The sequence below is a fragment of the Apteryx rowi genome, unplaced genomic scaffold (assembly GCF_003343035.1).
Source record: "Apteryx rowi isolate R43461 unplaced genomic scaffold, aptRow1 scaffold_26, whole genome shotgun sequence".
NCBI classification, from domain to species: Eukaryota; Metazoa; Chordata; class Aves; order Apterygiformes; family Apterygidae; genus Apteryx; species Apteryx rowi.
In genome coordinates, this window is record NW_020448974.1 from 2230395 (window position 1) to 2244555 (window position 14161).

At 37.4% G+C, this 14161-nt stretch overlaps 1 protein-coding gene across 9 annotated transcripts in view; it reads right to left on the minus strand.

Annotated features, from left to right (window-relative positions):
- The window catches only part of CEP112 (centrosomal protein 112), a 183239-nt gene that overhangs the window by 104910 nt on the left and 64168 nt on the right, over positions 1-14161 (minus strand). For 8 of the 9 annotated variants that reach the window (XM_026067618.1, XM_026067623.1, XM_026067616.1 and 5 more), the window contains 2 exons: positions 5977-6112; positions 1549-1656 (listed from right to left, as the gene is read on the minus strand). In XM_026067618.1, the coding sequence (XP_025923403.1) occupies positions 1549-1656; positions 5977-6112 (244 nt within the window). The remainder of the gene's footprint in view (positions 1-1548; positions 1657-5976; positions 6113-14161) is intronic. The other variant, XM_026067619.1, reaches the window with a different exon arrangement.

Sequence of the window (14161 nt, forward strand, 5' to 3'; positions counted from 1 at the left end):
TGATGTGAATATATGATCACATTAAAAAGTTCCACCTTAACRTAGACGCCCAACTAATCCTGACACTTCTCATCTTCCTTCCTTCCTTCTTCTTGTATGTCCTTACATTGACAGATCCAGCTTTCTGGCCTTTAATGCAAGGAATTATTGCAATGCCTTTTACATGAATAAATAATCTGAAGAAAATCCATTCGCATGATTCTATAGCAGTGAGTGTATTTGTGATCTCTACCCTTTATTCCAGAGATTCTACTAAATTACAGCAGAGAAGTAGAATTTTTCCTGCTCTTTTGAGAAATTAGTTCATGTGCAACACAAAAACCCACAAAACAAAATCCCCCACAACTCTGCAGCTTGGACTCTTCCTGAATCATTAAAAGTAAGAACCATAAATAACATCCCCCAGGAGAATACAGTGCCCGTGTAGATGTACCTCGCTATTACATGGGACATCTTTCCAAAGATTGTCAGGTAACATCGCAATTAGTCACAGTGACAATTCTGAGTGAGGATAAGGAAAATGCTGATCTGAACCAATAGACTCTCTTCAATCCCAATGTAACTTGAGCTCCATGCACAAAACACACTGTTGTTCCTCCCAAGCATGGGATACAATCTCTCTCAGCATTTGTGATCCCGTTCCTTAATTACTTGGAAAGACGCTTCCAGACAGAGCAAAGTACGCCTTGTATCATAAGCTGTCTGCAGTATTTCATCCTCTTACCAGCATGGAAGATAAACTTGGACGGGAAATGAAACCACATTTCCCTCGTGGAAATGTAAACTTCTATCAACTCAAAAACACTGATAAGAGCTAACTTGAAGCTTACAAACTAACCATATCATTGCTGTCCTTCAGAAAGTGATCAAGAAAAACTTTCAACCCTGTAACAGGTGTTACCAAAGAGACACTGCTTAAGTTTCCAGGAGAAAGCAGTACGGTAAGGCGAGGATTTGATGGGCTGTTTCAGCTGCGCAGCTCTCTTGCCTATATTGCGCAATAATTTGCCTGCTTCTATTTCTGTTTTTCCCCCTCTACACTTAGCAATGTTACCRAACTAAAGTTCCTTGTTTCCACCCAAATGTTTCCTGAATATTTTCCAACCCTGCAATTGCAATTAAAAAAAAACAAAAAAAAAACAATATCAGTGGGCCAAAACAAGCATACATAGAAACACTCCCCATGTTTAAAACGATAAAAAGAATAAAACACTCTGTCTCTTAACAAGAAGAAAAACAGATAATGTCACTAAATGATTTTATCTGGTCATTATAAAAATAGGTGTTGTCACCTGTAAGCCTGGGAAACAATTTGAAACAGTCAGATGTACAACAGATTGCAAGGAGGAAACAAAAATATTTCCTATTTAGATCCACCCCCCCCCCCAAGCCTGCCCCCAACCCTGCATACCTATAAACTCAGTCTTTACAGAAAGGGAAGAGCAGCAATACACAGAGGGAGAACAGGATTAAGACTGCCATAGGAACTGACCTACATCTGCATCAAAAAACCTCACTTCTCCCCTCCACCCAAAGCAGCAAACTGACCTGTTGCTCATATCTTTGCTTGAGCTCTTCCAATTGCCACGAGAATTCTTTGGATTGCTTTTCCCGGAGAGATTTTGATCTGCTTAGATCTGCTTCTACCTTTTCCATCTACATGGTAAAAGAAAGGGAATACTTAATTTTCTAAAAAAAACCACCACATTCTGACATTTTTACAGTTGATTGCTAACCAAATACCTGAACGTAACTGACTGAGAATAATAATTAAATATTATTTATATGGTGTGAAAATGAATATTCGGTAAATACAAGATCATTAGTTACTTACAGATATACTTATCACTTATATCATGCTGCTCATTACAAAGCATTGGCTTAGATTTTCACTTGACAGTGGTGAATATCAAAATTAACTGAATATTTTTTTCTAGATATACTTAAGACTCAAATCTATTTTATTTAAACACACATTGCCTGTGGAAATTTGAAGAAAGTAATGTGTGAGTCAATGCACAAACTACACATTTAAGATAAGTTTACACTAAATCACTAAAATAACTTAAAAGAAAATTATTTGGCTGCAAGTAAAGTTCACTGAAGATAGTCATCACCCATAAATAATGAGTCCCACAGATTTCAGCACACAGCATCAAGAAAGCAATTTCATAACCCGATTAACAAAGGCTTTTGTATCAAAAGCACAACTGTTAGTTGCACGTCAGGCATATTTCCAGGGAAACATATATGCAGTACTGGGCTGCACTGCACACTCATCAATAACTTTTAGATCTAGGTCCCACCACAAGTAGCAAATAAACTATCACCCTGAAAAGGCAGAAAAGGAAAAAGAGGGTAGCTGTCAAGAGCATCGTTGCTGCCACAAGTCCATCTGCTGTACCAAAAGAAGAAACGCAATAAATTCCTGAACCACAAGCCAAAATCCTACTTGGCCTAAGGGAGTGCTCTGTCTTCTACAGATGTCTTTGCCAATCAGCCTGGACATCACTTCTAAGCCAGATAACAAGGAGAAAAGGCAGTACCCAGTGGGAAAAGCATTTTACTGGAAAATGCTGCAGGAAGAGAGGAAGGTGCAAGACTAGGAGTTGTTATCCAGGGAGAAAGGGAGGGAAAAAAGTGCAGGAAGAGGGCAACAAGTCATCAATGACCTTCCAGTAGATCACGAACCTCATGTCTACTATCTGCTATTATGAAAAGGGAATTCTATGAATATTTTTTATGAATAATTTCTCCCAACTCCAAGCCTACTTGAGTTGCAGCTCCACAGCCATATTTTCTTTAGCTCAAAGCACAATAAAAGATCTTATTACTTTATTTATTTTTATTTTTAAAAGAGAATGAAAGCATTCTAAAAAGTGAGACAGAAAAAACATGCAAAGATGCTTTAACTCTACAGGTTTTGTGCTTTAATCATTAGATCAAATTCATGTATTTCCTATAAATRCAATGAAGGTTCTGGTCATTATTTTTCAGACCAAGAAACACTAGAGCCTAAATATCATAATATTTTTTATGTATTGTTTCTCTTTTTGCTAGTTACTACTGGAAAATTTAACAGCTCTTACAGTTAAAAATGTACTGGTCATCCATCAATGGGCATCAGGTGACTCTTAATAACAAGCTTGACAACATAGGAAGCAGATGGCACAAAATATCAGAGCCAGACTAATGAATCAAATATTGATTACAAGAACTGAAAATGCCAGACCCCATTCTACTTATCTCCATAATTAAGTTAACCATAGAGATGGTTTCAGAAGCCTAATATTTATAGTGTAGTTCAGAGTACAGCGTTGCTATAGCTACTACAGTATTTTGCATTATAAGTAGAACATTTCCTCTAACTACAAAAAACAGAATTTTCCAATATTTTATTATCTTATGTAATAGGTGACTTATCTAAAAAGATTATGTGTATAAAGACGAATGAGAAGGGACAAAGCAATGAAGACAGCTTCGGTACTGTTCCTTTGATGCACTTCCTTGAACCTTGTTTACTGTAGAACAGTAGTCTGTTATGTCCTACAACATTTTTGGGGGGAAACAATATTGAGACTGGCAGAAGTCAGAGGGTATCAGAAGTGGCAATACCATGTGGGGCTAAGACTTCTGTTCTGAATTTCTCCATAAAAGCACTTGGAAGTCATAGATTAAAAACCACAGGCTAAACGTTTTCCACAGATTCAGAGCACCTTAGCTGATAAACTATAAACATGAAATAATTTTGATATTAAATTATGAAATATTCTTAATATTAGCAAACGTATGCACTAGTTTGACACAGTTTGACTTCACTCTGTCTTTTAAATTTTGGAAAGATCTAGTTTATAGACCTATATTGGATAGTACTACTCTCAGAGTAGCTGTATTGAAAACTACTCATCATTATGAGTAAGTTTGATACAACCAGTCACAGATAAAGTTCTGCTAGATTTCCACAGGTCGATTGTTTTTGCATGCCTAATAGATTAAGAAGTACTACTACACGCAAAGTGCCAGGAGAGGGGAATTATTTGTCAGAGTCCTTTGTGAGGAGGCATCATGTTTTTTTAAATAGTCACAACGCAATCTCTTTTCTCACTGTTCAATGTTACTTCCATTCTCATATGGAGTATTAATCTGGCTAGAGGGATCAATAAAGTATGAAGAATGAACAATCTGTTCAGTCACATACTATTTACTATTTCTAATTTTTAGCATACAAGTCCATACAAAACAACTCCATGACTGATTCTGGGAGTACAACAAAACTCATCCTCAGAACTTCCCAGAACACAGCAATATTCTCAAAGGAAGTTTACAGTAATTTTTAAATGACAATGAGTTTGTAATTTTTCCAAATTCTTTTGTGCAATTTTTTTTTTTTTTTTTAAGTGAATGAAACCATTTTCAGTCTTTCAAGAATGAGATTATATCCCTTTTGGAGCAGAAATAAAATATTATTTTAAGTCATCTTGAGGAAGCTGGAGAAGAGTTTCACAGTATAGGATATAGGAAACGGACTTTAAAATAGTAGGATTTGTTCTATTGCCCTCATGGGTCTAGTTTGCAAAACAAAAGTTGCTTTGCATGCTTGTTCTTGCTTTGTTATTTCCAAATTCTATTATTTGCTGTAGGCATAAGTCTTAAAAATATCAGTAATGCCCTACATTCCTCTCTTTTGCTGAAGAATTTGGAAAAAAAGCAAAGCTTCAAGAATGAAAAAAAGAGAATTTGCTTATTAATAATAAACATATGACAAAACATTTTATTCTTCTAAAAAAATTTCAAACAATAGCTTTGTTTCCCACCAATTTCTGGTTTGTGTTTCATCATTAATACCAACTTAAAGTTAATAATTTCTAGGGGAAAAAACTCTATTTTAACCATCTCATGCTTGTGTTTCAAATATCTGTCATTATTTTAAATTATTAAATTCATCTTCCACTATTGTGCCCATAAAATATATCTTCCATATGAGACAACCTTTTTCATTCCAAAGGATATTAAAACACATACACTGTTTCAGAGAGCTCTATTGATGTTCAGTATAGCAAATGGGACAAGATCACATCTGCTGCTGTTTCCATTCCCAACTCTTCCGTAAGGAGTAGAGAGAAGCTTTGTGACTGAAGTTTTTCTTCTTCTTCTTTTTCTTTTCTTTTTTTTTTTTTAAATAGTACCACACTATCAGTATCCCTAGATGTTCATTACAGTATCAGATTACAGCATCCTACTGGCAACAACTAGATTTGGTTACGAAAGGCGAGTGTAAAATTGAGTAAATGGTCAGGTAGAATTACTAGCTTGAGATACATATAGAGATTTTGACCTCATGAACAAGTTAAGAAAATATTCCCTTCTCTATCTTTCTTTTTGATCACCTGTCTGCCTCTTGCTCCTCATTTCAGTCATCGTGCTGTATTTGTAAAATCCCTTGGACAACAGTTTAACTATTGTTTCTTCCAAGAGGAGTTTAACACACTAAAATCTTTATTCCTAATTATTGTTACTAACTTTCAGGGGAAGAAAAATGAATTTTACTGTCACTGGAACATGAATGACAGCAGTCACAACAGGTCTGCCCCTGTTTATGCTCACACTGATTACCGACCTCATTAGGGGAAGGCAGAGTCGTTCCAAAAAGAGCAGGGAGAGACACACACTGAAGTGGAAAATTATCAACATTGTTCCACTGGGGTGTATAAACTAACACTTTATACTCTCACTCCTGAAAAATCCCTAATCAGGAAGATAACTGCAGATATCTTTATAACAATGGCAATCCTGCCTTTGTTAGAAAGATGAAACAGCCGCTAACATCCCTTTTTGACTTGCGAGCAAAAGACACTACATTGTGAAAGATTTTGATGTAGCACTAGCAAGTGAAGCATGTTTCTGGCATTATAAGATCAGAATATGCTATCCTACTGCGACAGAGTTTGAGAAAGGCTGGCATTGTGACCTTCTCACCTGCTGTTTCATTTCAGCATAGACTTTTTCTGAGTTCAGCTCCACCTGCCGCTTAAACTCCTCCAGGGCAGCATCTGCCTGCTGGGCCTGCAGCCTCTGTACCTCTGTCACCCGAGTCAGCTGCTCCTCCTTCTCCCTAGAAAGTCACAGAAAATTTTCAGAGTTCAAGTATCAAATAAAAGAACAAGTGTGCCAGTGTAAAAGAAAGGCCTTTAACCCTATCAGTTTAAAATAGTATTCAGATTTCAATTTCCTGTCCCAGCTTCTGCCAAACTTCCCTTAGCAATACTTTGAAGAGGGGAATAGAAGTCTCGAGTTATTTTCACTTTCTCTTATTGAATTTAGCAAGCCTAAAAATAGTATCCACATCTTATGGCAAAAGCTCCATCTTCAAAGTCTGCAATGACTTCAGGGGTTTACTACCCCTTTTTAACCCCCTTTTTTAATCTCACCTTTAAAAGCATATTGTCCCACTAAAATTTAAACGAAGAATTCTCTTTATTACATTACAATGGCACTGTTCCATTAAAACAAAAAAATTATCCCAGTGCCATCTTTACTCAGACAAGAAGCAGAATTATTCACCACTTGACATATATCTCAGTGCAAAGCAGTGTAATGCATGACATGTGGCACCTTCTTCATCTATTAGAAATCCATAATGCTGTAATATCCATTCAGCCTTTAAAGTAATGGCACATGTTAAATTTTCAAGAGTTTACACAAAGATAGTGCATATTAAAAGTCTATACTGTGTGACATATGAAAGTCCATACACATATAAAAATTGCTTTTGGTTTCTTAACACATCATAGTATCAATATTAACACATGTATAACATGTACATACATTCACACAGGTATAAAAAACTGACTCACCATATTGACAAAAATCAGACAAAAAATTCTGATAACTTGTAAATATTTAAGAAATGTTGATGCGATTTTTCACATAGAAGACAATCAGAAAACGCTGTAAACTTTCTACTCCACGTTTCTATTGTCGGAGGTCAGTTCACAGAAGCAGAGTTACATGACTTCATGTGAAAACACGGGGGAACACAATGGCAGTATCAACAGACAAAGTTGGCTCCACCAACTGTTTGTAACAGAAGACATAGATTTAAACAGACCTGTGGCTGACATTTTTATTTTACAGGCAGAGGAAGTGCCTCATGATAAATTTCCCACTTTGACAGAAATTATTTCCATATAAAACAAAGAATCTGACACATAAGAGATGGAAAAGACGAGCCAATTCATCCAGCCTGTCACCTTGCCAGCAGGAACTGGCTCTTACAGCACGGAGCAACCTTTCCCTAAAGGCCAGGCAGCTGCCGGTCCCGCAGCCGGAGCATTCGCATCCTCCCCGCCGTTTCTGCACCACCCGGGGCGACGGGACACAGGGCGCGAGCCCGGATCTTCACAAAGTGCCCGTCGGCAGTGGGCAACAGAAGGGCAATTCTGTTAGCAAAAAGACCTAAGAAATGCCGCAAGCCCCAACTAAGCAACTTTGCTCTTTACTTTTACATTTTTCTCTTCACGTATATTTGGAAAAATACTATTTGATTTTAGTACCCTATTTACATCTCATGGGGTAATTCAGACCTAAGGAGACTGACATTTTTCCGGAATGTGCTTTTCCAACAGAAATTKGATGGAAACAAAACAAAATTCTGTGTCACAGTTTGGGGTTAGTCATTCAGGGCTTTTCTGTTCTCCTGTTCCTAGAGGAGTGTGTCTTTCTAAACACTTTCTTCAAATTTGTTTGAGAAGGTCCACCACCTACCAAATCTCTCCAGCATCGCTCTGTGCATCACTCTGCAAATAGTCTTTATTTCTACTGCCACAGCAATTTCATTTTCTAAACTCCTTTGAGTTAGGAAACATATCTGTATATTAATCTAAGATACCACATTCTCCATTCACTTATGAGCCAATAAAAATCACACAGCAAAAAAAAAAAAAAAAAAAAGAGACAGAATTAACATATGGATTTCTCCATGCAAATTCAACTGGCATAAAGACCATTTAGGATTTAAATTTCTATTACAGAAGATCTAAAATACCAAAATTGCAAGTACAAAAATCCTCGGACATTTCTCAGAACATATACACTGAGAACGCTTCAAAAGCCAAGAAAGATATGGAGCAACGGAGGAGTTAGTCATGCATCGGATCTAGCAGCAAAGACATTCGCCTCAACCATCCCCTGGAAATCCATGTACTAGGGAGCCGCTGAAAGGAAAACTTGCTAGGTTAATAACTTTTTTTGTACTGGAATACCGTAAGCACACATCTCCCCACAACAAAAGCTAGGGCTAACTCACAGAAAAAACTATGCAAGAAACGGGATTATGTGCCGAGGCCGAGGGGAAGGAGGCAGAGCAGCGGCAAGGCGCGGAGGGAGGCGGCGGAGCGCCCGGGGGCCGGCCGCACCGCACCGCACGGCCCRGCATGGCGCTCCACGCTCTGCCTCGGAGGGGCTGCCACCGTGGGAAGCCTCCGCGTCTGCCCTCAGCGGCCCTTAGCCGGTTCTGGGCACGGCGTGACCGTTCTCCCTTCCTGCAGAAGGGATTTAATACTTCCACTCCGGATCAGAAATTAAAGCAAAACCCAAAGCTTATTCCAACATATCTGCACTGAAAAGCGTCAAGAGACCCTGGAACAACCTTTTCTGTCTAGTCAGATGGAAACACAACAAATCACAACACAACAAGGAGAACAAGGCGGCAGCGTGGGTGGTGAGAGCGAGCTTCCCAGTGTGTGCGTCTTCTTCCTGAGGGTGTTTTTTTGGTTTTGTTTTGGTTTTAATATGAGGAATCTGATTTTATGCACCTTTATTCTTTTAAAGACTTAATCCCATGAATAGATATAACATCTCATTATAACCAGGAATAAGACTTCATGTGTGGATGTGGGAGCTGGCTCTGGCTACTTTTTATGCATTTGAGATTCATACAGAAGCTTAGAAAACAAGTACAACAATGGACTGCGGTTCACAAATATAAGAAAAGCTTTACTTTTTTTTTTTCCCAAGACACTGAGCAATGTGCCTTGCATGAAGCACTAAAATATTCACTTTGAAGATTATTTTTTTCAGTTGGACTAGTTGTGGGGCCGAATACAATTACATCACTTAAATCCCCTAAAGCTGAGCCAGCTTGAATATAAAAACAGGGTGAATTTACTCTTTGGCCCCAATTTAAAAAGCTGAAAATTCCTCTTGTTTCAGTTTCTAAAGGATATGGCCAGAGAATTAGCAATCTTTCACAGCACAAATCATCTCAGGGAAAGTTGATTGTGAAGTCCAGAATTGCAATTTCAGAAAGCAGCACTCTGAAGTGTATTGATAAATGGAAAAATATAAATCTCAAATACTACTTCTTCATGCTTAATCGTAAATATTTTCCTTGCTGCCCAAAACATCTTCCAAGAGGTAACAACTAAACACAGCAAGACGCTACAGCATTGCTAGGCGAGTTAATGAAACAGGGCAATCCAGTGATTCACAGAAGAGGTTAAATAAACTCAAGATGTTCCACCAAATGCAGTATGAAGCAGCATTATTTTTTGTAGGGCTCTCAAGGCCAGAAGGTTCTCCCCATTCCTTGGGAGAAAGCAACAGGTGGCTAACRGCAAACAAGAGCAAGAAACACACCCAGCTCGGTAAACGGACTCTTCAAAAATTGGAACGTTTTTGAACATATATGAACACACACATGCACAAAGCATGTACCTGCAGGAGGTACACACGTACAACTTCTGCGAACAGTTAGTTTCGCACCCCATTACCAAATCCCAACACAAGCACACTGAGTGTTTAGAGGGGTTTTCAGCAGTATGGAAAATTACTAGATCATGAAAATYCTGATTGTTTTCTTATAAAAATACCACCAGTCTTTTATTCCTGAATATGCAAATTCTTTGCCAGGTTTTCAAATACTTCTGGCAGCAGTGAAAATCCATTTACAGTGTCCAAAGAGACCAGTGTTGCTACAGTTCAGTGAAGCCTGAGAAGGGGAGCAAGGAATTTCTTTGATAAGGATGCATTTTATCACCGAGTAAGTTTCTGAAACTTAGTGGCAAGTATAACAAAGAACAGGAAATATCAAATATTAAGATGGAGAAATTTAAAAATGCATTAAGGCTAAATACTTTCTGTGCTTTCCAGAAAGCAATGAGCACATTTCTCTATCTGCTGCATCATGCCTGCTACAGCAACACCCTAAGGTTTGATTCTGATGAACTAAATCCAGCACAGGTTAATATGACTCTGGGTTTATGCCTGTAGATAAAAATCAATGGTACTTACCTGTTTCCCATCACTTTGGAGCAGAATGGTTGGAGATCAGAAGGGGAACATCTAATCCATAGTCAAAATAGCTCAGAGGGTTCTTGGTGTAATAATTAACGATGATGTGATGACATCACTAACTAGTTTTTCCCAGGAAATAGGAAGATTTGGTGAGGCCCTGTTATTCAGAAGTATGATAACAGAGTCACATTTTGGAGGCACTACTTCTGGGGCAGAGAATCGTAGGCATTACACCCTTCTTCACACTGTGTTAAAACCTACAAACTAGTCCTCAAACACCAGCTACCACGCAGCGACACATACCTACTGACAAGCACACTCCACCACTGGTTGTTTCTTGGTGTGGAGGAAAGCTAATATAAGTTTCACATGCCAGCATTAAATTGAAGTTTTAAGAGAAGTAACAAAAAAACAGTAAGAGCCACCCTTGCAATACACAAGGAGAAAAGTATGATTTATAACACTGTGGAATCACAAGTTGCACAATAACGTGTTGTTCTTTTCAGTATAATTATTCTGCAAAATTAAAGTGTCTCTCCTATTAAAAGACTAAAGTAAACTTCAGTTTGGTGGTATTTAACAGCTATATTTCACAATTAAATATTTAACAGTTCATGTACTAAGAATATTTCAAAAGTCTCATTTAAAATATGCCTCATTCCTAGAGCTTTCCTACAGCAAAAATAGTTTGGAAGCAATCTCTTGTTTTGTTTCAATTTCACTATTTCTCATCCAGCACCGAAAAGTATTAAAAGGATATCTAATTGGCAGGGCTTTGGGATACTGCCCCTTTTTAAGAGTTACCTTTTCATCATTGTCATCTTTTTCCTCACTGAATCCAGACCAGTCAGGTCAGTCAAGGCCGAGACATGGAAAAGTAGAGTAATGGTAGGGCATTCAGGCTCCCTGCTGAAGCTGAGATCTTTTGGCATGGTGATCTGATCTGAAAAGGTAGTCTCTCCTTTGACTCATTATCGTGATGATCCTGCATGACATATATATTGTCCCTAGGTATTTAAATTCTGTGTAGGACTTGCACACACCTCTTTGCCCATTCCTTCCCCTTCCACCCCCAAATATTAATTCTTATGAGGAAAAATTGTTTCACTATCCACCAAATTGGTAACCAGTGCACTTTCAGGGAGGCAACTGAAGAAGGTYCCTGCTAGATTTGTTTCTAACAACTTTGCTTTTGGGGTTGAAACAAGAAATAAAAAGCCTAGTATTTTATCCATCTGTGTTAAAAGAAGATCAGCTATTATGGCTCATAAAGTGCATATAGATTAAAAAATAAAAAACCTATGTTAAAACAAGTTCACAAAGTACAACTAGCTAGACAACATAAAAGAAAGCATACTACGTAGCCAAAAAGTTACCTTCATCAAAACATATGCGATCATCCCACTCAAAAGAAAAACCCCAGGAAAAATCTGCCTCTGCATCTTGTCTGTAAGATGCAATGAATATGCACCCAGGATAAGGATACTTATATTTTCATATGCAAAATCTTACACATTACAATTGAATCCATGATCCTAATACCCGATCTCAGAGAGAGCAGCTCCTGGGGAATTCCCCTGGCATTAACAGGGCTCCACACAGATGCAGCAGTTTATTGATTTATAGTCAACCGCAAGGTCTATGACTGCCACTATTTCACAGTTGGGTGGGAAAACCACTAAAAATACCCTACAGACCAGTCTCTCTAATTTAATTTTTAGAATGAACACTTTTTCAGCTACGTAAATGTTAAGGTCTGAAGAACCATGTAGTTGTAGAAAGAAGGGGTTACCATTTTACAGTTTATTGTAAGAAAAAAGTGCTACAGTAGTAATGAGAGTTCTCCGAAATACACAAAAACAGTTTTACTTCTCATGCTCTATTTTAATAAATGTGATAGTTACTTAACAGCTTTTTATGCAAATTGTATATCAGGCCTAAAGGCATCTATCTTAGCTGTGGTTAAAGTATCTTACTGAAAGGCAGTTATTACCAGCAAACAATGAGGAAAAACAATGGCTCCCTCTTACAGTGAGTGAGCCTAAACATATGGAATACGTGCAGAACACTTCTTTTTGGTGTGGAGAGGAAGACAGACAGTGTGAAGTCATTCAAGCGGAATGATAACTAAACCAAAGCCAGATCAAAGGAATGAAGAAGAAAGACTGAAATGTGAAGCTGAAATATTTATTGCCTTCAAAACATCATCCCTATCCTGTCCCTGGGCACTTTAATATTTCGAAGTTGTTAGAAAGCATTCTAACTTGTTTCATCATTTCAAACAAATAAAGCCAAAAATATAAAGTAGAGAACAATTTTATCTTTTATTCCCTGATTTTAAGTATAAGATGAGCTTGTCTGTATGAGAAAAAGCAGGAATCCACTTAAAAATTGTTTACAGTTTGCATAATTTGAGATGTTAACATCAAAAAGCTGGTCTGCATTCCTTCAAGCAAGCTGTTAGAATGAATGATATTTACAATACAATTATTATTTTAAACTATATCCTTATGTTTTAAATAAATCACAAGATAACATTAAACTAAACCTCTACTTAAAGCCATTAATGAATTTGGAGTAAATATTCCATGTGCATAATATCACACTTACATAAAATAAGAATAACAACACACTATATTCAGTATGAATGGCTCACAAATTGACTAGACATTGGTTAAACACAACAATAATTATTATAAATATTTCTCATTATTATAATCTCAGGGTACTGTTGTGCCAGGTGCTGTGCAAACAGAATAAAAACAGCAACCATAACATGATGAATAAGATGTTGGTTAAAAGCCTGGATAAGTGTAAATGTGGTGGGAAAGGAAAACGTAAAGAATAATTTAGCTAAACTTTGCAAAAAATTATAAGATTTAGATATACCACATAGATGACAGCCAACAGAGACTCATTTATCAAGAAAGGAGGATAAGAACACAGATGAATGGTCATGGCTTTTACATACTGAGGTGACCTCTAAACTTCAGGAGGGAGGAGTGGAGAATTAGAGGAGCAGGTGTAGATAACGGTTTAGATGAAAGGAGACAAGACAGGAATTAAAAGGTGGACCACAGAGTCAGCAGCACAGATAGTAAATAGATTCATGAGACTATGTAGAGAAAGGCACAGAGAAGGAAAAGAGAGGGAACAGAGAACAGTGGTGTGCTGCAGAAAGCTGGAGGGTGAATGAAATAAATCCTCTGAATGATGAGCTATGGAAGAGATCACCGAGGAGGAGAACCAGGCAAAAGGAGTCATTAACATTAACAAATAAAATAGTAGCCCAAGATGTAATGAGTGACAGTGCCAAGGGTGGCTGGCAAATCAAAGAAGATGTCAAAGACCGTTTTGTTTTTTTTATGTTTTTGAAACATTTTTCCAATACACAATTCTAAACAAAACATCTAAACTAACTCCTTCAGCTTAAAGTATGCTAGGTTTATCATTTCAAAGAGGTCTACGCTGATGAAAATGCACTGGATCAGAAAGTCTGTTTTTTTTTCCCCCCCTTATATTCTACTTGACCTAAATATTATTTCYCACAAATCTTGTTTCTTTTATACCCTTAGACAATCATGGCTACACCACCAAATACTAGTTTTGAATGAGGAAATAAAGAATCCAGAACACAAGCATACGATTCACATGTACAAGGAAGTGCAAGAATATAGTACTCATTCATGGCACATATTTTTGGAAACTATTTTTGTGGTTAAAATCATTGTACTTGAGGATTGGGAATAATAATATTGGTGGTGTAACGGACAACTCAATACTGAGGAATGGTAAGTGTCTTATCTAGCTCATCAGATTCTTCCTTCTTCATGTCATTGAAGTCTAACTATCATAAATAGAATTATAT